The sequence below is a fragment of the Arvicanthis niloticus genome, chromosome 11 (genome assembly GCF_011762505.2).
Source record: "Arvicanthis niloticus isolate mArvNil1 chromosome 11, mArvNil1.pat.X, whole genome shotgun sequence".
Classification (NCBI taxonomy): domain Eukaryota; kingdom Metazoa; phylum Chordata; class Mammalia; order Rodentia; family Muridae; genus Arvicanthis; species Arvicanthis niloticus.
Genome location: NC_047668.1, coordinates 26,968,178 through 26,991,656, shown reverse-complemented (window position 1 = coordinate 26,991,656; position 23,479 = coordinate 26,968,178). Strand labels below are relative to the sequence as shown.

Genomic DNA, 23,479 nt, shown 5'->3' with positions numbered 1-23,479 from the left:
AATCTAAAATACAGCAACCATAGAAATGGCGTCTCATACCTTTCCATACAAAGATTTGTTTTGCAGCACCATGGTCCAAAATGAAGCATTCTTCAGAGAGCAACATGGCCATGGAGAATGGGTTTTCTTCAGCCACCAGGGTCACTTTCATGGATCCACTTGCATCTGAAACCTAAGAGAAAAGACTTGAATGCCACAATTTCATTTTGGGAAGAACCATTCTAAAATTGTGTTATGGTGATAGTTACACTCTCTAGAGATGTAGTGATTGATATACTGCACGCTTTGAGAGCATGAACCTTACAAGGTATAGAGCAGAGCTGATTCAAAACAGAGACAATACATCCCAATTGAACCCCAAACACTTTTGTAGAAAGATCTTGAAAGACATAAAAACTGTTAATAGAAAGTTAAACTTTGACCCTGTCTCTAAAACATCAGAAAACCGTGGTTATAATCTTGCTGTGTAAGGGCTACCACAAGGCTAGTGTTTACTACGTTGTGTGAACCCTTCATTCCGTCATCATTTATTTTAAAATTTAGAGTAAACTTTTCAAATAGGTGACAACCCTACACTCATTAAATGCACACAAAAGGCTGAGTGTAAATTTGTTTTACTTCTGTCACTGGGTCCTTATCAAATGGCAGTCACTACACTGGAGAAAGCATCTGAACAGTGTAGTTTATGGCTATAGATATTTTCCAATCTAAGTCCAGAAATTTAACTCTATGTTGAGGAAACTATCAAGGTTAATTGTTTTCTGTCACAGTGGAGATGAAGCTTTTAAGGGACAAAGTTGAAGGTGATATTCATGCACCATCTCAGTGCACTGGTTTTCAACGATCAGCTTGTAGGTTGCAAGGGGAACAGCTGACTGTTTGCTAAATATGAAGGCTCCAGACTCAACTTCAATTAGTAGTCAAGTTTTGCATCAACAAGGGGAGTTTGCATTTTATTTATTCAGAAAGTGCTCACAGTGATTTGCCTTCCCAGCCTTATGTGGCCCCAAATTGTACACTATACTATATGTCCACTAGAGAGTGCTATGGTTTAAGATTAATATTTTTCTATATTGAAATATTTCTTTCATACATCAGAGAGGGAAAAGAGTTTTTGATCGATGGTGGGGAATAAATGACATTTGTTAGACTATAAAAAGACTAATGAAGCCACATACTATTAGTTAACAATCTCTGTATGGATCATATTAAAAATATCAGTATTTAGCAGATATGATAATTATATCACCTTTATCACCTAAGAAGAAAAAAAGCCACTTCCTCATTATAAAAAAAAAGTTATGCTGCACAAATTAGTAACTCATCTTCATTCATATCTATGAACTTGGTTCCTGAAAGGGGCCAGGTGTATTGGTACATGCCTTTAATCCTGGTACTCAGGAGGCAGTCAGGCGACTCTCTCTTTGTAAGTTCAAGGTCAGTCTGGTCTACATAGTGAGTGTCAAGATATTCAGGATTACACAGAGAGACCCTGTCTCAAAAGAAGAGGAGGAGAAAGAGGAAGACGGAGAGGAAGAGGAAGTTTTTTAAAAGCCACCATATACAGTTTCTTCCTGTTGAGAAGAAGAAAGTCACTAGGTTGTGCAGAGAGATACTATCCGCTCCATCATTTCCTTAGAAAGTTGTAAGAGAGAGACACTTGGAGACTCTTTTCTTCAGTCTCCTTCTCTGCTGTGTTTTTGTGGCTTTGTTGCTTTCACAAGAGTAGATTCAAAATTCTGTCATTGGAAGAAACTTGAATAGTTGCCTAATAAAACCACTTTCTCCCTTGTCGTTCCACGCCTCCTTCCCTCCCTTTCAGAAAACAGAGCCTCAGAAGAATGTGCCCCACCCAGTCATTCACCACAGAAGCCACTGGACACTAGGTCAACCAGCACCTGACCCAAGAGCAGTTCCACCCTGTTTTTTTTAAGCTGACTTCACCTTCCTGGATCAAAGAAAGGTCTTTTTGTACTAAAAGGATATTCTATTTTTTTTTTTTTTTTTTTTTTTTTTTTTTTTTTTTTTTTTTTTTTTTTGGTTTTTCGAGACAGGTTTCTCTGTTTAGTCCTGGCTGTCCTGGAACTCACTCTGTAGACCAGGCTGGCCTCGAACTCAGAAATCTGCCTGTCTCTGCCTCCCAAGTGCCGGGATTAAAGGCGTGCGCCACCACCGCCCGGCAAAAGGATATTCTAAAGAAGATGAAGATTTTACAATCTTACCAAGAATTTATAAGAAAAACCTCACAAAACGTTTTATTCTATAAAGGAAACATTCTTGTCAGGTGTACTATATCAAAATGTAACAAACTAACAGGTAACTAAACAATACTATGTAAGTTAAAGCAGTAACTTTGTTATCATTAACGAGAACTAAAAAATCACCTGCCCATTTCTCTATGAGGGCAAGGAGAGCTCCTTACTACAATAGAGACAGTCTCTCCAGTGACCAACTCAGAATTCCACCCTAGAAACTCACCATGTAGAGCTTTGCCATCTTCCTGTTACTTATGTCTGCTATGACATCCTCGTCATTGTCCCCATCTGGAAGCTCAGGCTTTGCCCCTAAAACCTGGGGAAAAATGAGGAAGAGGGGGAAAAAAGTTGTGCAGAATTTTAAAAATGATGAACCATCTTACGTTTATAAAGATATCGATTATAAAATCTATGAGATTAAAAGAGCAGAGTCATGAATTTCTCATCAATTTGTATAACACAGGCCTCTTCCCGTGGGTCAAAGCAGTGGGTGGCATAAAGTAAACAAATCCTGTGCCTGTTGCTGGCATGCACTTCCATGAAAGCCCATGTGAAAACTCAGGAGCCCCTCCCCCCCCCTTTTTTTTTAACAGGGATTAAGTGAAATGAGTCCTGCAGCTCAATTCCATAACAGACAAGATTTCTTCTGAGGCCTTTTGCTTATAGAAATACTCTAGTTTCTACTAATTCATTCCTTAAATTAAGTGATTGTTTTGAGGTAAAATACAACGATGGTTAAAATCTTAACCATCAACTTGATAGAATCTAGAACCTCCTAGGTGATAGCCCTGGACACGTCAGTGCGGCATTATATTAGTTAGGTTGAGGTAGGAAGATCTACCCTAGATGTGAACGCATCATTCCCTAGACTAGAGTCCCAAAAGTATATAAAAAGAAGGCTAGCTGAGTATCAGTTTTCATCACTCCATACTTCCTAACAATGACCAGCCACCTCAGGCTTCTGCCATGATTGAATGGAACTCGGAACTCAAAGAGTGGGCTAAAATAAACCACCTCTTTCATAAGAGGGTTTTGTCAGGATATTTTGTCAGGGCTCATACCTAGCATTGTTGGTATGCACACCATACCCAAAGTATACATACCTTGGGTGATGTGGAAGTCAACCTTGTGAAGGAAAAAAGTGGGATGGAGAGCAAGGCACCACAGGCTATTGGGACTCCTCAAAGAGTCCTGATCTGCCCTACATGGCATTAGATCTAAGATGGCTCCTGGAACCCCAGACATCAAAAAGGAACCTAGGCCAGGGTGGTGGCTGCTACCCTCATCTTCATGGGAGTCCTAACAGGTAATGATGCCATCCCCCCTCCCCCCTCTGATTAACCTCATTAGGCAGGGCTTTCATTGGGGCATGGTGACAGCGTGTCGAGATATGACTGGAAGAGGATATAGGGCCTTGGGATTGGCTCAAACACTGTATGTAAGCTTATGCCCTGTGCAATAAACTCATATTTGTGCCCTGATGCTGGCATCCAGAGTCAGATTTCCCCAGATTCGTCCCATGACTCTGTTGCTTCTCATCCCCCATCCTCAGTCCAGCTCCCACAAAATACAGTTTGTATCATGGACCACAATCAAACTTTGTTTCATGTTGTGCTTCTAGTTTTGGAATCAAATCTGAGATAGAGTTGATGTTCCACCAGTATTTATCAGCTGAATAGATAAATACATTTATCCATGCTTTGTATGTGTGATGCAACGCAAAAGCTCAGGTATGTTATTTGGAAAAATATTCATTTGAATCTGCTTTCATTTGTTTATACCAAAGTCACAAAATAGAAGAAGTTTAATTTGCCTAATTCTCAGTGGGAGATGTGCCTAATCCTCTAGAGACTTGAGGCCCCAGTAAAGGGGGAGGCATGGTGAGGAGGGAGCACCTTCTTGGAGGCAAGGGGGAGGATGAATGGGATGAGGAGCTGTGGGAAGAGACCAGGAGGCAGGGGCAGGTGGGCTATGGCTGGAATGTAAATAAATAAAATAATTTTTTAAAAAGGAAGTTTAATTCATTAACTTGACATAAACAACATAGGACAGGCATAATAAATTTCCTCTAGATAACGTGATTGTCATAATATCCATTTAAATATAAATTCAAAAGAGGGACAGGAGATATTCATATAGATTCAATAAATGGTTAATGACAAGATGTGAGCTCTCAGCTGTTCATCTCACCATGCCTTCACTCCACCATCATGGACTCTAATCGTCTGAAGCCGTAAGCTCAGTTTAAATACATTCTCCTATAAGCTTCTTTGGTCACGGTGTTTTTTGTTGCAGCAAAAGAAAAGTAGCTATGACGTTGGTGTTGCATGAAAATATCCATTACTGAATGTCAAATAATACAAGCGTACCCAAACCTTTTGTGAGCATGTGTACAATCTCAAGTTTGGAAATTCACCTGGGGACAAACTGACATCATTTATTTATACAGTAATCAATAAAACATTTTAATTATTATAAAATCTAAAAGGTTGCAAAGGAATTGTTTTGGGTTGTTTGTTTGTTAGTTTGTTTGTTTTTTGGGGGGGGGTTGATAAAAGTTAAATTATATCCCAAATTAAAATATTTGAAACCAAAAGCTCTTTTAAAGGACATTCATAGTTTGATAAAAACAAGTGTGGCAGGGAAGAATCACCCAGTCTCCTCCTGAAGCCTCGGCAATTCTACCCTAACCAACATACCGTTAGGAATAAACAGTTCTGGTTAAGGGTATAACTAATCCTGGCAAGTCTCCAGTTGGGCCAACTGAGTCTGGGAACTGGGGGATACTTTAAGTTTTAATTTCCAGACAGCAACTCCCATGTTAGCCAAGTGTCTTAATCAGTCTCTCGAAGGATGCAAGCACAGTTGGGAATTGAACCAATGTAACTTGCTGAAAACAGGCTAAGTCTAGCATAGAAGTGGCACATGCTCACGTCTCTCTAAGGATCACCTTAAACATCAGTTCAACAACTAAGCATTTACCAAGCACCTCCCTGGGGGATGTAAATAGGTTTCCAAACACCTTGACTGTCCCTTAAGGATTTTACACCCTGCCTAGAAAGAACAAAATAATTAAGTTACATCACTTTGTAACTATCCTATACATTCTGATCTTTGAAAACAGACTTCTCATGCACCTTGTCTACAGTTCCAGGCAAGATTGAACATAAGTGTAGAACGGCTTCATTTTCAGTTCTGTATGGTTGGCATCCGGCCCATGAGGCTTCTGTGTGTGGAATGATGTGTTCTGACAGCCATAAAACTCTCCTTGTTCCAGCTCAGACCTGTCACTCAAGCTTAGAGTTTGCTTGTCTTTCCACTCCTGTAAGCATCTGTTTGAAATATCTTCATCTAGCAAATTCCTGACTAGCCATTCTCATTCCCCTGTTTGCATCAGGATATGTCCAACCCCCCTCTTCTTGAACTTTAAAGCCCGCTCTCCAATGAGTCACTAAATGCTCCCTCTTACGGTCATGGTAAAAGGTCCTTCATGTGGACTGTAGTGAAGGCCCCATCCTTCCTGTCATTGGTCACGGTGATGCTGCCAACTCCCTCCTGCCTTCCGACTCACCTCATTTTCTCATCATAAGCTGCCTAGCATATTAGCAGCTGATTTTTATTTTATATTGTTCCTATGCTTTGAGAATATAACTTGACCAGGGAAGTCCTGTCCAATGGAAACATTTATGAACCTGGAAAACATTCTGCTAAGTAGAACAAGCCAGATGTAGGAGGAAAGATACAGCATGCCCTCACTCATATGTGGAACCTGAAGTATTGGAACTCATAGAAGCAGGAGTAGATAGTGGATTCCTGAGAGCAGTGAATGGCAGAAGTTAGACTTTGGTCTCAAGGTCCAGATTTCAGTGATAAGATGAAAAAGTTCTAGAAATCTAATGAATAGTATAGTAACTAGTTAAAGGGCTGCATACTTACATTTTTCCAAAAGAGTGGATCCTAATTTTACACACATATGCACACATACACACATATACATGAGACAGAGAGAGAGAGAGAGAGAGAGAGAGAGAGAGAGAGAGAGAGAGCAGTGATATTCTAAATAGTTTGATTGTGATAGTTATTTCACAAATATACATGGATACCAAAACTAAATGTCACTTTGTCTACCTTCAGTAAGTATAATAACTATCAACCATACCTCAAACGATAGAAAATTTAAAACAAGATTTTTAATTATTCTATAGCAATCATTTTTAAACCTCAGGGTGTTCAACCAGCATCTGCGTGACTTGACAAATACAGGCTGTCAACTGCCAGCAGCTAAATCAACAAGTTCAGGCTAAATCCTCTGGATCTGCACTTCAGCCCCTTCACACTTGGGTACTTATTCTATCAAGCCAAACCTCCTCAATGGGGATCTCTGCAGCCCCATTGTTACCAGCCTAGTGCTGTTTCTCAGTGCTCTCTCCCTAGCTCCTTTCTCTAATCAGGATGACATCCTCCATGTCCCTTGTGGGAGTCATGCCCCATCCTTCCCCTGGGCTTTTCCTCTTGCTGGATACAGCTTCTATCTGGGGTAATGGGTGTGGTGCAAGCAAAAACTGAGCAATTAATCCTTACCTGGCTCAGTTAGTTATAATTAAGTCCATAATAGCCCCTGTCCATTGAATGGCTGTGAGTCACATCAGGAACTTTTGTTCTGCTATTTCATCCTTATTAGAGCTCTATGCACCAGGCACGGTCACCCAAATCCCACAGAAAGGGCTGATACTCAAAGAGCTGACACAATTTCATAAAGCTAACTGATAGTATTGAGAGGTTAAGATCCCCACTCATGTTCTCCTATTGCCTTAGTTAATTTGAAATAATTGCTTGCATGCTTCCGTAAATCAGGGGAAACTTTTCAAGTTTTTGACTGAGACTCTAAGAATTACTTCACAGATAATGTTCAGGGATACCTGGAGCAATCTGATGCTCTGGGTGTCTGCATCTTTCCTGTGGTTAATGATCTAGTGCTGTAGAAAATAGATGACATCAAGCGATTTTTGTTGACAGAGAAGCAGAGGATTTTTTTTGTCTGGTAAAAATAGAATTCACCTCTACATTGCACAAGAGGCCAGCATTGCACCTATTCAGAAGTTCACTTCCACACACATGCACATGCCTGTCTTTGAGGGTTTCTTTGTTATAATGTTTTTGCGTCTCTGATTAAGAAATGAGTTAAACACAATCTTTGACCTCAGTCTGCGGTGGTCGGAATGAGCATGGCACATATATTTAAATACTTGGTCTGCCTTGGTGAAGTTGTTTGGGAAGGATTAGGAGGTGTGGCTTTGTGGGTGTGACTTTGTTGGGGGGAGGTGTGGCTTTGTTGGGAGAGGCGTGTCATAGCAGGTAGGCGTTCAGGTTCCAAAAGCCATGTCATTCCAGTTGGTTTGCTCCCTTTCTCACCGTTGTTCTCTCAGCATTTCAGCTACCTCTCCAACACCATGCCTTCCTGCCTGCTGCCTATACTCCCTGCCATAATGGTCTTAGATTATAAGCTTCTAAACACAAAGGATCTCAACCTGTGGCTTGGAACCCATATAGGGACTGCCTATCAGATACTTACATTACATTTCACAATAGTAGAAAAATTATAGTTATGAAGTAGCAATGAAATAATTTTATGGTTGAGGTCACCACAACATGAGGAACTGTGTTAAAGCATCAGAGCATTAGAAAAGTTGATCACCACTATTCTAGAACCATGAGCCTCCAGTTAAAATCTCTCTTTTATAAGTTGCCTTTATTATGGTGCTTTGTCACAGCCATAGAAAGTAACTGAGACAGTCACTGAATATTGCTCTAAGACTTCATTCATTTGGTTCTACTTCTTTGAAAATTACTCTTAAACATCAGCACTCAACCTTGTCTAAGTCACATGTATTAGACAGGGTCTGTGTATGCATTTTTCCCCTTACTAGTCATTACGTGTTTCAGCCAGTACTTCTGAGTACCATTATAAGCAATGCCGGGTACTTTTAAAGTCTGGTTTAAGAGATGCACCAGACACCTCTCTAAGTGTCACTTAAGTGACACACCTCTCTATTATGCCACTTCATGTCTCAACAACCCTAGGAGTTAGCCTGTTATTTATCCCATTTTACAAGTGCGTATTTTTTTTTTAAAAATGAGAAGATGAAAAGGCTGAGTACCTGGCTCAAGGTTACTCTGCTTTAAGTGACAAATCAGTTTGAACTCTGGTTTCAGACTGCATACTCTTAACTAATATACCATGCCTGCTTTGCAGATACTTTCAATGTTTCATTTCTACACAAACTGCACAGGAAGTACTTTTGGTTATCCTATTGGGATTAGCCCAGGGTGGTGTTGAGGCTGCAGCATACTCTCTATTCATGGGAGTTAGAGCGGGTAACTCCCTACCCTACAGAACTTGTTTCTACCTTTCTCCAATACCTATTTCTTTTCTTTCATCTTCTTAGGTCTGCCTATGCTGTGGCCATTAAATTCTGAAACAGAGAAATTCTTTCATGATATTAGAGTGTTATATGGGTGAACAGACCTTAAGAGAAGACTCAGTGGACAGCAATGGAGCTCAGTTGGGAGAGTGCTTGCCTGGGATGCATGAAACCCCAAGTTAGATCCTACATAAAGTTGGGCATGATGGCACACACTTGTAATCCCAGCACGCAGAAGGTAGAAACAGGAGGATCATAAGTTCAAGGCCATCCTTGAGTTTGGGGGCAGGCTGGGATATGGGAGACCATGCCCCAAAATAAAAATAAATAAAAACACTAAATAGCAAGGATCAACGATCTATGATGTGAAGAAAATGTGACCAAAAATCACTCTCTGACATGAAGGAAAATTGTAGAAGGTGATTTACCTCTATATAACAGAAAGGATACCAATTACTTAACTCAATAGTTTTTATCATGGCAGTTTACTCTAAAGCAAAACTTAAGCCTGGCAACAGTGGCACACACCTTTAATGTCAGTGCTTCAGAGGCAGAAGCAGGCAGATCTCTGCGAGTTTAAGACCAGTCTAGTCTTCAGATCAAGTTCCGGAAGAGCCAAAGCTACACAGAGAAATCCTATCTCAGAAAGAGAGAGATAAATAAAATATACATAAAAATAACTTGAATTTTCATGACAATGTTTTATATTAAAAAGAGCAAACTATTGAATGCCTATCATATAAGGGATTGATTACATTAAAGTGACTATAGTCAAATGGTGGAAAACTATACAGACCATAAAATTTATAAAATTATTTATGGGAAGGAAAATATTCATATTTCAAGTAAAATTTTAAGCTATAAGTATATTTATTTCTTTAACAAATAAAACAGTAAACAATTGTGCCACACACAAAATACTTCTTGCTTTGTTTTGTGTTTTTTTTTTTCTTCCTTCCAGAAGAGAATCTATGTCCTTACTTCACATGGAGTAATTATCATTTCCTGTTCATTGAAGTCTCCCAGATTCATCACAGGCCACTCAAGTCAGCAAAGCATAGGAAGTGTTCTTAACTGATTCCTAACTCTCCTAAAGCACTGTATCAAAGAAGTGATAACCTGAAGATCTAAGTGTAACTATGAGGAGCCTCAAGTCTTCAGGAAGAAATAAGTAGCACCTAAAAGGTGGGATTTGAGAAAGAAGTGGGAATAGCTTGCATTCTGCTCAGCTGTGTCAGGAAAAGTGCTGAAAACAATTTATAACCTGAGGCTCCTTTCAGCACACAAGAGGTTGAAAATCTATGTAAATCTATCTTTTGGTTGTTTGTTTGTTTGGTTGGTTGGTTATTTGGTTGGTTGTTTGGTTGTTTGGTAGGTTGGTTGTTTGGTTGTTTGGTTGTTTGGTAGGTTGGTTGTTTGGTTGTTTGGTTGTTTGGTTGGTTGTTTGGTTGTTTGGTTGGTTGGTTGATTGGTTGGTTGGTTGGTTGGTTGGTTGGTTGGTTGGTTTGGTTTGGTTTGGGTTTTGTCCTCTATCAAAATTAACCATTCTTTCTGCTGCTTTTCTATCTTCAGCAAGAGCTCGGTTGTAAATAAGTCAGAAGATTCTGACATTAAATAATGGAGTAGTAAATAAACCATCTCTGCTTCAAATGTAGTCTCCGGCCTCAGAACTTCCTGGTTGTCATTACCAGCACCACGACCACCACTGAAGTTCTATGCATCAAAAATGAGGCAGCCCACTCGTGTCTTCATCACTTTAATATACATGGCTCTCTGTCTGTTCTCACAATAAGCAGAGAAAGCCCCAACGTTTCATGGGGGAACATTTTAATCCTCAATAATTTTTGCATCCATGTTCCTTTCCCTAAATGAAAATCAAGCACATAGAGCATAGAAGTCCTAATAAACATGAAAGCAGGTTCTCTGCTGTATTTACTTGCCACAGAGCAATTTGTGCCTTAGGTAAGACAAATATTTGATAATAGGGAAGATGCTGATAGGAATAAACACAGGGACTTCTGAGGAAGGGCTGTTGTGGCCTCCTGTAGCAGCTACCACTCCCTGGACATGAGAACCTAACACTTGCTCTCTGCTATGAGCTTCCCAGCTTCTTAAATACACGTATTCCTCCATTGTCCTATCAGATTCAGAAGAATTTGCTGTGTTGGGTTGTGAGTAGAGGTGTTTTTAGAGTGCAGAAAGCATGAGACACCTATTGATAAAAGGCTGGGGTCCACGAAGCACCTGTGAGAGCACAGGGCTACCCACTAGTACTCACTACAGTGATGAAATGCCCCCACAGCAGTGTTGCTGAACACAGGGGTCACCAGGCATTTGTCATTAGTGATCCCACCTGAGCAAATAGGAGAAAGGAATGAACACACATCCATGTAGTGTCGGCGTTCTGAGTTACATGATGGAAGAAAGAGACACTGCAGGCTGTGTTAAGGCATCCTAGCAGCAGGGCCGCCCAGTCTCTGATGGGCTGAACTCTGGACTGCCTCACAGGAGCACTTTTATTATTGTTAAACAAAAGGCCTTTAGCAAGTCAACTACAGTGTACCCAAATGTCTTCTGACCTACGTTCTTAAGGAACCATTACCTAAGCAAGCACAACCATAATATGAATTCTAGGTTTGCCAGGAATGTCTTAACAACTGGGCTCATGCTAAGGCTCTGAAATTCTTAAAGAAAAGCAACCTCATACCTTCAGAAAACAATCACAGAATTTTTATAAGAGATTACTTCAAGGCTAAGTGACCATTACTCTGGAATAAATGCCTGGTACGATAAAAATCTGCTGCAACTTATTTCTATGTCTAGATATATTTAAAGAAATGTGGGGGTTTTCAGACTCAGATTTTGGTGGTGGTAGTGGTGGCGGCGGCGGTGGCCGATGGCAGACACAGTGTTTGAGGCAGGGTTTCTCTGTGTAGCCCTGGCTGTCCTGTAGCTCACTCGCGCAGACCAGGCTAACATCGAACTCACAGAGATCCACTGGCACTGCTTAAAGGTGTGTGCCACCACCACCCAACTACACAACTTTTTAAAAAGGCATCCGATCTTCAAAAGACCAATGGCCTGTCCCCAAAGCTGTTTCTGTTCCATAATATCCCTGAACCTCTTCCCTAAGTAAGTAACTTCTTTTTTATTTTTACCAACTTTGGAGAAGGTTTCCAAAGGAGAAACATCAAGCTTGATGAGGGGAGGGGTCCAGAACAAACTTCCTTTTCCCTCCAGTTTCTTTCTATGAGACAGAGAAAATCTACACAAGTGTCTCTCAGGAGAAGCATCAGCTATGCCTCCATGGTCATTGCTTTATCTCATTTCATGTACACAAGTAGTTTTACCATCCACCCCCCTTCAAAAGAAGGTAAAGAACCCCAGCTTACAAGTTGCATTTAGCTACATTAGGCCTGCTAATGACAAAATATTATTGTCATTAGCAATTATAATATTATAATTATAATAATATTATAATTATAATAATATATATTATATATAATAGCAATTATAATATTATAATTATAATATTAATAATATTATAATAATATAATTATAATATTAATGACAAAAACCTCCTTTATTGACATAATCCAGAAAAACTCTACACACCAAAACCTAATTCAGCACACTTGGCATAGCTTCCATACACTTGGATAGGTAGGTAGGTTGGAAAGTATCTGTACACCTTTTGCACTAGACTAAAAAGAATGTATTTTTTTTCTAAAACAATGCCTAACCCAATGATCCTAGATGTAATGCATCAAGGGAGAAGAAACAGCTGAACGCTGATGAAGGGTCCAGCTGCTCCACCCTTGGTGAGCATCTTATGATTGAGACTACAAATGATGATAGCAAAGATACAAAATACAGTAAGCTTTCCAAGCTGTCTGGCAAAGTGTTTTCAGATTATTGAATAGCTTAGGGGTTCCAAGGTTCTGGATAGTCTAGAACATATGCCCTAAGCTGGGCATGGGGGTCTCAGGTCTCTAGTCTCAGTATTTGAGAGTCTAGGGCAAGAAAATTGCTGCAAGTTTGAAGCCAGTCTGAGTAATATGTCAGCTTAAAGTCTTACCAGAAATTAATTAGTTAATTCACTAAACAGAAAATAATGTTTGCTGTGAAAGGATTCCCCCCAATGACTTATTCTCATTCTCATATAAGCTAGTTCCAAAGCCTCTTGAGAACTCATTTTTCTTATCTACAAAGAGAAGACATGGCAGGAGCTCCCGAGGCTCTGCCCAGGACATCCTTGTCCTGCCTCAGAAGTCATCAGGAGTTTGTGTCCGAAATGTGGAAGAAAGCCTGCTTCTCTCTTCCAGACAGTAGCAGCAGCTACAGAGCTGTTCATGTTCATACACATGAACTGATGGGTTTGAGCATTGAACCTCCAAGGGTAAGCCTGAACTGCTGAGAGATAGGCTTGCAGGTTGAATCTTGTAGTCACCCCAGCCTTCCATGGGCCAGTTCCCAAACATGTTTCACAACACCTCTGGAACCGAGACCCAGCAGCTGCTCCATAAATCACTAACATGTGGCTGCCATATTTGACTTTTACCTGTGCTGTCAGGAGCATCTTCCCGATCACAACAGTCCTGTCTCTGAGTCAGGTGTCAGGGGGACATAGTCCAAAGAGGAGGGTAATAAATGTATCCAGATCACAGAACTGCTGTCACGGAAGCAGCTCCTTCTATAAAGCCCATGGAAGGTGCCACTCACACGTAAAGAGCTGCCGTAGTGGCAATTATTACCTCCTTTAGGGCAAATAACATCTACTTAATTATGTAATTTCTAAATTAATAAAAAGCTATGCTATCAAGAAAATTGCAATGAGGATGAATGAGGACTAAGGAGAAAATTCATCCTATGATGAGCAGGCTCTGTCCTGACAGACCACTGTCCAGAGTTCCAAGGCAGACAGTGAATATCACAAGCCAACTATAGGACACTTACTGCTCACTCCCAGACACTTCCTAAATGTTCTGTCTGTCTCATGTACATGCATGCTATTATTAAAATTGTATTTTTGTTGTGGTAAATGTTTTAATTTAGTTACTGTAACAAACACTGTATTTAATTTCTAGAGTATCTGCAGTTTAAAACTTCATTTATTTACACAAAGCTTGTCATCTACAGATGTGAGAACATTTTCATTTTTGTCATACGGTAGTATCTTTTTCATGATTAATAGGAAATATGGGCTCTCTAAAACCTGAATTATCCTAACGGTATTCCCTCCCTTTATAGATGGCATAATACTCTATTTACATGAACAATGATTTCCTTATAAGATCATTTAAGATTTTATTTTTATAAATATATTTTTTCAAACAACATAACTCCAAAATGGTGGTGCATTAGATACTCATGTGACCATGACTGCAATAATACCCATCTGTACAAATACTGTTAACATAATACAGCTATGACACACCGGGACTCTTGGCTCTGGATGAAGTGTTAACACCATAGTTCAGACATCTTCCACTTCAGGGACATCTTTATGCTACAGAAGCAGATTTCTTCGTGGCATTCAACATATGCTAATTGTAAAATAAATGCTACAGGGATATGAGTTGATGGATCATGAAACTTTTTTTAATATCCAGGCTCAGAACATTCTTAGCACAAGATTTAACAGGAAACTGACATAAACTTACTGTTACTGTTCATTGTTTTATACTTCAAAATTATGTCATTTATAAAACAGACACAAAGGAGTGTAAACAATTAAATAAGAAATTTGGCCCTTAATGTCTGGGGTTGGTTAATCTTTAGTATAAAAGACCAAAGAGAAATGGGCTCTCTATTGGTTTTTTATTAATATTGATAACATATAATCAATATTACAGTAACATAAAGAACACTAAGCTTACAGAGCTGACGCCAGCATTCTAGTTCAGTATTTATAGTAGTGTATCTACTTTAATGTTTACATTAGCTTATTGGTTCAAATGTATCCTCTGGAGGCCTTGCTTCACCGCCTCCCTGAGCTCCTCACTAAGTCTACCTGCGTTGGAATTGTATCATCCCATTGACAGGCTCTACTGCTAGTCTCTCACTTCCACGGCAAAACAAAGAGAAAAGTTACTCATTCAGAAGTACTTGCCATGTGGTATCAAGTCACACTGACCCTATAAATGTGGTATCTTATCAGCAAGGTCACAAGTCTCCACACTGAACTTTGATGAGACAACAATTACCTAAGATACTGTCACTTTATTGCACCAGATGGTTGACTCGATCTTACCTCCACATCACTTATCTTGGTTCAGAGTATTTCAATTCCTCTCATCAGAAGAATTCGATAAGGAGCAAAATGAATATGGGAGTTAAATAAATAGCAGAAATTAATAGATTCACTGAATTAAGCGACTGAGTCAAGCCAGGTGGTGCAGGCCTGTAATCCCAGATACTCTGAAGGCTAAAGCAGGAGGACTGAATGTTGAAAGCTTGGCTGATTACAGAGTGATGTCAAGGTCAGCTTGGACAACTTCATGAGGCCCAGTGACAAAATCAAGAGGAAAAAAGAAGGAAGGGGTATAACACAGTGGGAGATCACTGGCCTAACACGGTTAAGGCTCTGGATTCCATCCTCAATACTGACAAAAATAAAACAATTAAGTTAAGGTTGCTTTGAACAGTGCTTGGCCATAAAATAAATGCAAATAGCTACAACAACTAAAATGTACTGTTTGCGACTGTGCTTGCTTAGCTATCAGTTATTCAGAGTATCATTGCTTTAAGGGAAAATGAAGGAAAATATCTTCTCACAATGGGACAGTGAGGAGAAAGAGGAAGGCACCTACACTTTGGTACCTCTTGCACTGCATCTATTCTGTACAGGTAATGCAACCTCAGGACCAATCTAGACAGAGTGGCAAATATTTGATCCCTTTAACTAAATTACTTTGAAGAGTAAACTATAAATGAGAAAGTCCTCTCCCACCCAACTCTCGTAATAACATTATTCCAATCAGATAATAAACTCTGGTGACCATCTCCCATGTGCCAGGTGCCATGCTATAGAAATGGGAGAGTCCAAAACATTTAAGACATTGTTCAGTTTCTCAAGGACTTACAAAAAGGTCCCAGAGAGCAGAGGGAGAATCAATGCAGAGCACAGCACTGCTGCAAAAGCACACAAAGACAAACATGGTTGTGCCTATTGACCAAACAAACTTCTCAGGCAACTCACATTTCCATTCCTACACATCGCAGTTTAACTAACAATGAAATAAATGAGATAGCTACAGAAAACTGTTTAAGGAGTGTGGTTTTTCTTTTTTATTCTTCTCTTATACAATGAATTTTCACTGCATTCTCCCCTCCCTCCACTCAACCTCCCCTCCCTCCACTCAACCTCTCCTTCCTCCTCTTGTGATTTTTCTCACACATGTATTATAGACACTGAACAATCTTAGGTCTTTCTTATGTTTATGAAACTCAAAACGCCCATGTTTGTTCTCTGATGAAAAGAAGTAGGGTGGTTTTATTCTTATTAATAGTATTTACCCACGAAGCTTTAGAGAGTTTTTTTTTAAAAAAACTGTATTGTTGCAAAATGATTGCAAAAAAAAAATTTCACACCAGTACCCTGGTTTTATTATTACGCTTCTTTGATTGACCTCATTCTGATTCTACAAAGAAAAATGAAGAATGGTTCATCTAATCGAAATCATTCCCTAGGAAATAATTCCCCATCTTTATAGAGGATATTTAAGAAACTATCAGTTTGAGTTAAATGAATAGCAATGTTTTAGTTAAAAGATTAAAACACAAATGCCGGGGCTGGAAGGATGGATACAAGGTTAAGCGTACATACTGCTCTTGCAGAGAACTGGAGTCTGGTTCCCAGCACCCATGTCAGGTTTGACCAAATCCCACATCTGATCTGATCCCAGTCTGATCTCTCCTAGTAACTTACATCCTGAAATGTGCAGTGTGGACAGACGATATATATGACTGTCCCAGGACTGAAATCAGCAAGTTCAAAATCGTCCCAATCTCTATAAACTAAAGCCATGTGAGACCTTCAGAAACATCAGAGATGTGCGTAGACCTTTACGGTTTAGTTGGGGGGAGGAAAAGACATAAACTAGATGACTGAAAAAAACGAACTGAAGCTCCAGAGCTGTGCAGTTCCATGGGGTTCTAGCATTCAGATAAAGTCAGAGTGACAGACAGTGTGCTGGTAGATCTTGACAGAGCGAGCAATACTAGCACAATAGCCAGGCCAATTGGCCAAGGCCAGTGGGCAGCAGTGCTGTAGCTTACAGGGAGAGGTGGATCAGGCTTTTATGGCTGCTGAACAATATATAGGAAGCTCATCTGACCTAGGAAGGAAATTTTTACAGAAGGGGAGCTACGCCTGGTTATCAAAGGAACAGACAGCTTCAGACAGCAGCTGCTTATATGCCAGCAGTCAGGACCTCATCTGGGACACATGTTGTCTGCTGGCAATGTGGATTGCTGGTTCAGTCACTATGATTATCTGTTACTTTCTATAACCATCTACCAAAACAAAGGTTAGCCAAATATGTGAGCTGTTCTCATCAAAATGCCAGTCACTCCCATATAAATGTAGTTGAGCTTACAATGTGTCTCGATCAAGAATAGGGCTTTGTTCATATATTTGCCAACACTGTCATCTCAAGCTTTGGAGAAGAGAAAATAGACTCGGTCTGTGGTATATGTGCTTCATACGATTACAGCATTAATCAGTGATGCATTAAAGCTGCGAGAGGCACTCACATATGACAGCAATGCCTGACCTCACGGAACACGAAGTGGCATGCATAGAATACACATTTAATCTGACCGTATACTTTGCACAAATACTACTAACACTTTTGCTCTTTGCCTAGATGGAAAGTTGGGAAAGTTCATTTTAAAACCGTCTAAACTATGCACCTCCCATCTTTACTTACCAGATTTCCAGATCTGTACATATTAAATACCCAATCAGCTTACAAGGAGACTGGATAAGCTATTTTATTAGCATTATTTGTGGCTAATAAAAACAATAGCACCCCAATTCATTGACTTGGAGAGGCTTTAGGGGTTAACCTACTCGTGAGTATCATAGAGTCTGATATATGAAATCCATAAGACTTCCAACAGACATTACACCCTGCTCTGGGAAGTATGTGCTCCTTAGCACCCACCTTCACTCTTCCCTTTCCTAGTGCTTAGCTCCTCTGCTAGACAGTAAAATAAGCTGAGGCTTCAATCTTTATTGGGATCAACCCTTTGGTGGTTTGAATGAGAATGGCCCCCATAGGCTCATATATTTGAAGGTTTAGGTCCAAGTGGGTGGAGTGTATAGGAAAGATTAGGAGGTGTGGCCTTGTTGAAGGAGGTGTGTCACTGGGGGTAGGCTTTGAGGTTTCAAAAGTCCAAGCCAGGCCTAGGCTCCTCCTAGGATCAGATGTAATCTCCCTGCTACTTCCCTAGTACCATGTCTAACTGCCTGCCTGCCACCATGCTTCCCACTATGACGATCATGGCCTGACCCTCTGAAACTGTAAGCAGGCCCTGAACTAAATACTTCCTTTTATAATTTGTCTTGATCATGATATCTTGTCATAGCAATAACTAAGACAAAAGCTGAATGTTCAATAAACACCATGAGACACATTGTGATTTTCTTCCAATTTTTTCTCTATAGAAAATCCAAAACAATGTTTGAACATATAACTTTGCAAAGAGCCTTCCAGTTATATATATATATATATATGACAGGAGACAGCTCAGTCCCTCAGCAGCTACCTGCATCTCCTGAACTATTTGTTTTTACAGCTAGTATTTGCCACGAGCATTTATAATGATTCTATAGTCAAGTTCATTACATTATATTTAAAAAGAATCTTTCCAATTTTTAAATAACAACTTTCCCCACCTTTAGTCTCTCATGCTACCAGATGCTGCCTTAAAAAAAAAGTTTATAATCAGATAGAGAAATTATCTTTCTCCTTGGGACGTCTTTCAGCTTCCTGCCTAATGTTTGAAGAAAAATACAGACAAGGTATAAGCTTTGAGGCCTTGGAGCTAGTGAGGTATTTAATTTCCCTTCATGTTCAGTGGTTATTTAAAATATGAAAAGAAGAAAGACCAGGAAGAACCTTTATATAATTTATGTGCAGCCTTTCATGACAAATACTGGGGGGCGGGGGGTGAGCACAAAGCAAAATGTGAGTGGCTTGACTTTTAGTGGTTTCCTCACATAGGATCGCTCTCACGGTTAAGCATATGAACACAGCAGAGAATAGAGCAACCACACACCCTGTGTCCCCAGACAGTCTTGTGTCTTTACCATGTCCTGCCTGCTCTGTAATTTTGCTTTACAAAGTGCTTTAGTCTGAGATAAGACCTATTTAAATTGTGTAAAATAATGGATCAACAGACAAATAACCCAGGTGCTATGGCCGTGTCCCACACATGCCCGAGCCCTGCACATTAAATACATAGTCACAGACAGTCACGGACACTGGATCATTCCGTGGGAAAGCCTTGATTTTGAGGCTTTACTAGCTTTTTCATGTAGATATTTAGTTTCCAGAGTTAAGTAACTTAAAATATCCTCCGAACACACGAATGAGGGTGAAACGTAAAGGGTATTTTGACAGATGTTTAGATGTTTCAGCCCCCTCTAACAAGATCAACACTGCATTAGAGTCTCAGAAGAAGAAATGGCATTTCATTGTCTTACACAAGGAGACTGGGGTACAAACTATGGACCGTTCCTGAGGTGTATGTTAGAGAAAACTTTGGTTCCCTCCAAAAAAAAAATGATTTTAGTGCATAAAATAAAATACAAGAAATTACAATAAAAATACAATTATACTGGAATACAACTATCAACAATCTATCATCTACCTGCTGGTTGTTTTGTTTTGTTTTGAGACAGGGTCTCATGTAGCCCAGAATGGACTTGAACTTGCTGCATGGCCAAGAACACCCTTGAATTCTTGATCTCTTCCCTTCATCTCCCAAGAGCAGAGATTCTATTTACTGTTCTATTCCCAGGTTATAAATATATTTTTAAGAAGCCAGTTAATATATGAGCTTCTCCCAAGTGTAGTGGAGCACACCCTTAACTCCCAAAATGATCTCTGTGAGTTAGAGGCTAGCCTGGTCTACATAGTGAGTACCATGGCATCCAGGGCTAGGTAGAGAGACCCTGTCTCAAAACAAAACAAAAACATCATTTTCTCCACCAGCTCATTAAACATTACTGGATGGTAGATATCAAAAATAGCCACCAAGTTGTGATGAATCTAACTGCTATTTTGAGGTTATCCACAATAACTGAATTGTGGTCTGAATAGTCACAGGAACAGTCACACTGCCCTGGTTTGCTGCATTCACAATTCGAGGAAATGCCACGTTCACAAGAGCATGAAAATAAAGTTGTAATTTTTCCAACCAAGTTGAGGTCTTGGATTCGATTGTCACAGTTACCAACTCTAAACATTCTAGGAATTAAACTAGTTCATAGTCAGTCCATCAAATGAGCCCTGCTGCAACTGGGTTGCAAAGCAGCCATGACAGAAAGCTCACTGTCTGCTTCCTTCTACTTCAGGAAGGCCCTCACTGAAGGTTCACTTCAGTCCACCGTGCCCTTTGAGCTATGAGGGAGGATGCAGCACAGATACTAGCCATACTGAGTAGAGACACAGTGCACATATTTTTAGAAATTAAAAAACCCAGACAAGAAGTCTCTGAGAAGCAGACAGTGTCTTGGGAATTAGAACTCTTCTATACTTCTTGGAATTCAAAGTTCAATTTGTATTTTTAGGTTTTATTTGCCTTCCATTAGCATTTTCATATTTTAACAATATAACACAATGTATTGGAAGTTCAAATTTTCTCCTTCGGTTTTTTGAAAGAAACACAATAAGCAAGGACCCCAAGTGTGAGCATGCAGGCCATGCCACTGTGACTGCTTTTTTATCTCATCCCGGACCAGCTACCCAGGTGTGGCACCACGCCCTGTGGGATGGGTCCACCTACATCAGTTAAGGATATATGCATCACAGACTTGCCTGTAGGCTACACTGTTGGGAGCATTTTCTCAGCTCAGGTTCCTTTTTCCCAAATGATTCTCACTTGGGTTATTTTGACATAAAAACTAGTCAGCACATAAAGGGTTAGTTCTACAGAGCTATGGATATTTAACTCCCATGTTCACTTAAAAACTACAGTAAAATCATAAATATCCTATTTATAAGATAAGATTCTTAGCTTGGTTAAAATATATTTAAAAAGCTGAGATATTTAACACTTTGGTACAAGAGTTTCCATCTTTTTTAAAACTTATTTTTGGGGACTAGAGAGATGGCTCAGTGGTTGAGAGCCCTGATTGTTCTTCCAGAGGTCCTGAGTTCAATTTCTAGCAACCACATATGGTGGCTCACAACCATCTGTAATGGGAGCTAACGCCCTCTTCTGGTGTGTCTGAAGACAATAAAGTTGTCCTCCTGTGTTCCCACACACAAATAATAACAAAAACAAAAGGGGGGGTTTAAAATTGTATTATTTTTCGTGTGTGTCAGTATTTGGCCGCCTATATATCTGTGTACCACATTCGGGCCTGGCCTGCAGAGGCTACAAGAGCCCATTGGATCCACTGGAAGTAGAGTTGCAATGGTTGTGAACTTCCACTCCCAACCACGTGTGTTAGGAATCGAACCTGAATCCCCTAAAAAAGCGAGCAGCCAGTGCTCCTAACTGGTGAGCTATTTGTCCAGCCCTGGACTTTTCATTCTGTAATGAAGTAGTTGTAACATTGTATGTTAAAGAAAATCAGTACAATAAAAAAGGAATTAAATCTAAAGAATTAAACTACTATATACCTCAAAATATGTGGCATGAGCTGCTCAGTGGTAGATGACTTACTTGCCTATCAAGGCACCAATATTGAAAAAAAGGAAAAGAAAGATAAGTACGATCAACAGATCTTGAGAGAAAGGAGGCATGACTGAATTCCCACGGCGCCATTACTTGTATAACATTAGTGCTTTTAAAAAACTAATTATAGCCCAAGCTGCCCATTTGATAATATGTTTGATCCCACCTCCTTCCCCTAGCCCCTCTCTGTCTCTCTCTGTCTCTGTCTCTCTCTCTCTCTCTCTCTTTTTGTGTGTATATGTGTGTGTTAGTGCCTCTTTCTCTCATACACACAAACACACATTTGCTCAGACTTTTCAACAGACGAATGACAATACCTCCAGGAGCTCTGATGGTTCACTTCCTTCTTCCACCACAATGAGCTGAGCTCTTCCCTTCCTCTCATTGTCCCGGATGCCAGTGGCCACCTGGCTTGCTTTCAGACGCTCGTATTTGTTGCATGAGGAACCGCACCACTGGTAAATTATCTAAAAAAAAACAAGGCAGATCATTTGACCTGAAATATACACAGAAGACTTCCTGCCTCAGTATGAACCTTGTGGTGATTAATAAAGATAGTTTCATAAAGATACAGAGGCTTAGCTGGGCAGTGGTAGCGCACGCCTTTAATCCCAGCACTTGGGAGGCAGAGGCAGGCGGATTTCTGAGTTCAAGGCCAGCCTGGTCTACAGAGTGAGTTCCAGGACAGCCAGGACTACACCGAGAAACCCTGTCTCGAAAAAAAAAAAAAAAAAAAAAAAAAAAAGGATACAGAGGCTTAATAATAATAGTAAATATATAATAAAATAAAAGATGGTAGTTAGTAGAAACTCAAAGTACAAAAAATAAGTGTCTTCAGAATGCTCAACTGTGAATCAAATACCAATATCACGCACCATTTGCCACAGCTCAGAAGACATGGAGGAAGAAGAGGGTGCAAAGATCTTGAGAGCCAGAGGTCAGGGAAAGCTGGGGTATGTCTGCTGGACATGTGGGACTCCTAAACTCATAAATTCACAACAGCTCAGGCTATTGACATAAGGTCTGCACAGGATAAACAGTCAATACTCCAGCATGGACTTGGGACGGGTGTACAGCCCCACACCAAGCTGAGGAATCCCTGAGAGTTGGTATCGGTGAGGAGAAAAGATCAGTTTTCTTTAGGGGTGTTCCCAGTGGATGGCCCCACACCCATGTGTATAAGGGAAGCACTAATTAGATTCAGTGAATTATAAAAAAAAAAAAAAAGAAAGAAAGAAAAAAAAACATGAAGTTGGGAGGGAACCGTGGGAATAGTCCAGGAGGAGTTGAGGGAAGACAATGAGAATGATCAAAGTGCCTTGGGTTATGTATAGAACTCTCAAAGAATAAACGTAAAGATTATATCTGTTAAAAAGAAAATTAGAATCAGCTACTATTAAGGTATGTAAATTTTTATATACTTATCTGCATCTTATTGATTTGATAGCATAAAAAAGCATTTAAATGAAAAAATATATATCATCACTATGTGTATATCTATTAACTATAGTTCATACAAGTAAATTTACATAGATTACTTAGAGTAAGACTTATGAGTACCAGCTGGGCGGTGGTAGCACACGCCTTTAATTCCAGCACTTGGGAGGCAGAGGCAGGCGGATTTCTGAGTTCGAGGCCAGCCTGGTCTACAGAGTGAGTTCCAGGACAGCCAGGACTACACAGAGAAACCCTGTCTCGAAAAACCAAAAAAAAAAAAAAGACTTATGAGTACCTTATTTCAGAAGTGTGTCAAAATCTGTTAAAGTATTAAATTTTGATGATTATAAATTTGATATAACATTCTCATAAAATAATTTATTCATTTTCTTGTTTTTTAAATTAGCCAATACAATTTTTTATAGAGCAACACAGTTAAATAGAGTCAAA

At 39.8% G+C, this 23,479-nt stretch overlaps 1 protein-coding gene across 1 annotated transcript in view; it reads right to left on the bottom strand.

The window, feature by feature from the left end:
- Scin (scinderin) overlaps positions 1-23,479 on the bottom strand; it is a 69,368-nt gene that overhangs the window by 21,581 nt on the left and 24,308 nt on the right. Inside the window, exons 4-6 of the mRNA XM_034514652.2 lie at positions 21,910-22,059; positions 2,479-2,571; positions 40-172 (exon numbers count right to left, since the gene is read on the bottom strand). Of these exons, the coding sequence (XP_034370543.1) occupies positions 40-172; positions 2,479-2,571; positions 21,910-22,059 (376 nt within the window). The remainder of the gene's footprint in view (positions 1-39; positions 173-2,478; positions 2,572-21,909; positions 22,060-23,479) is intronic.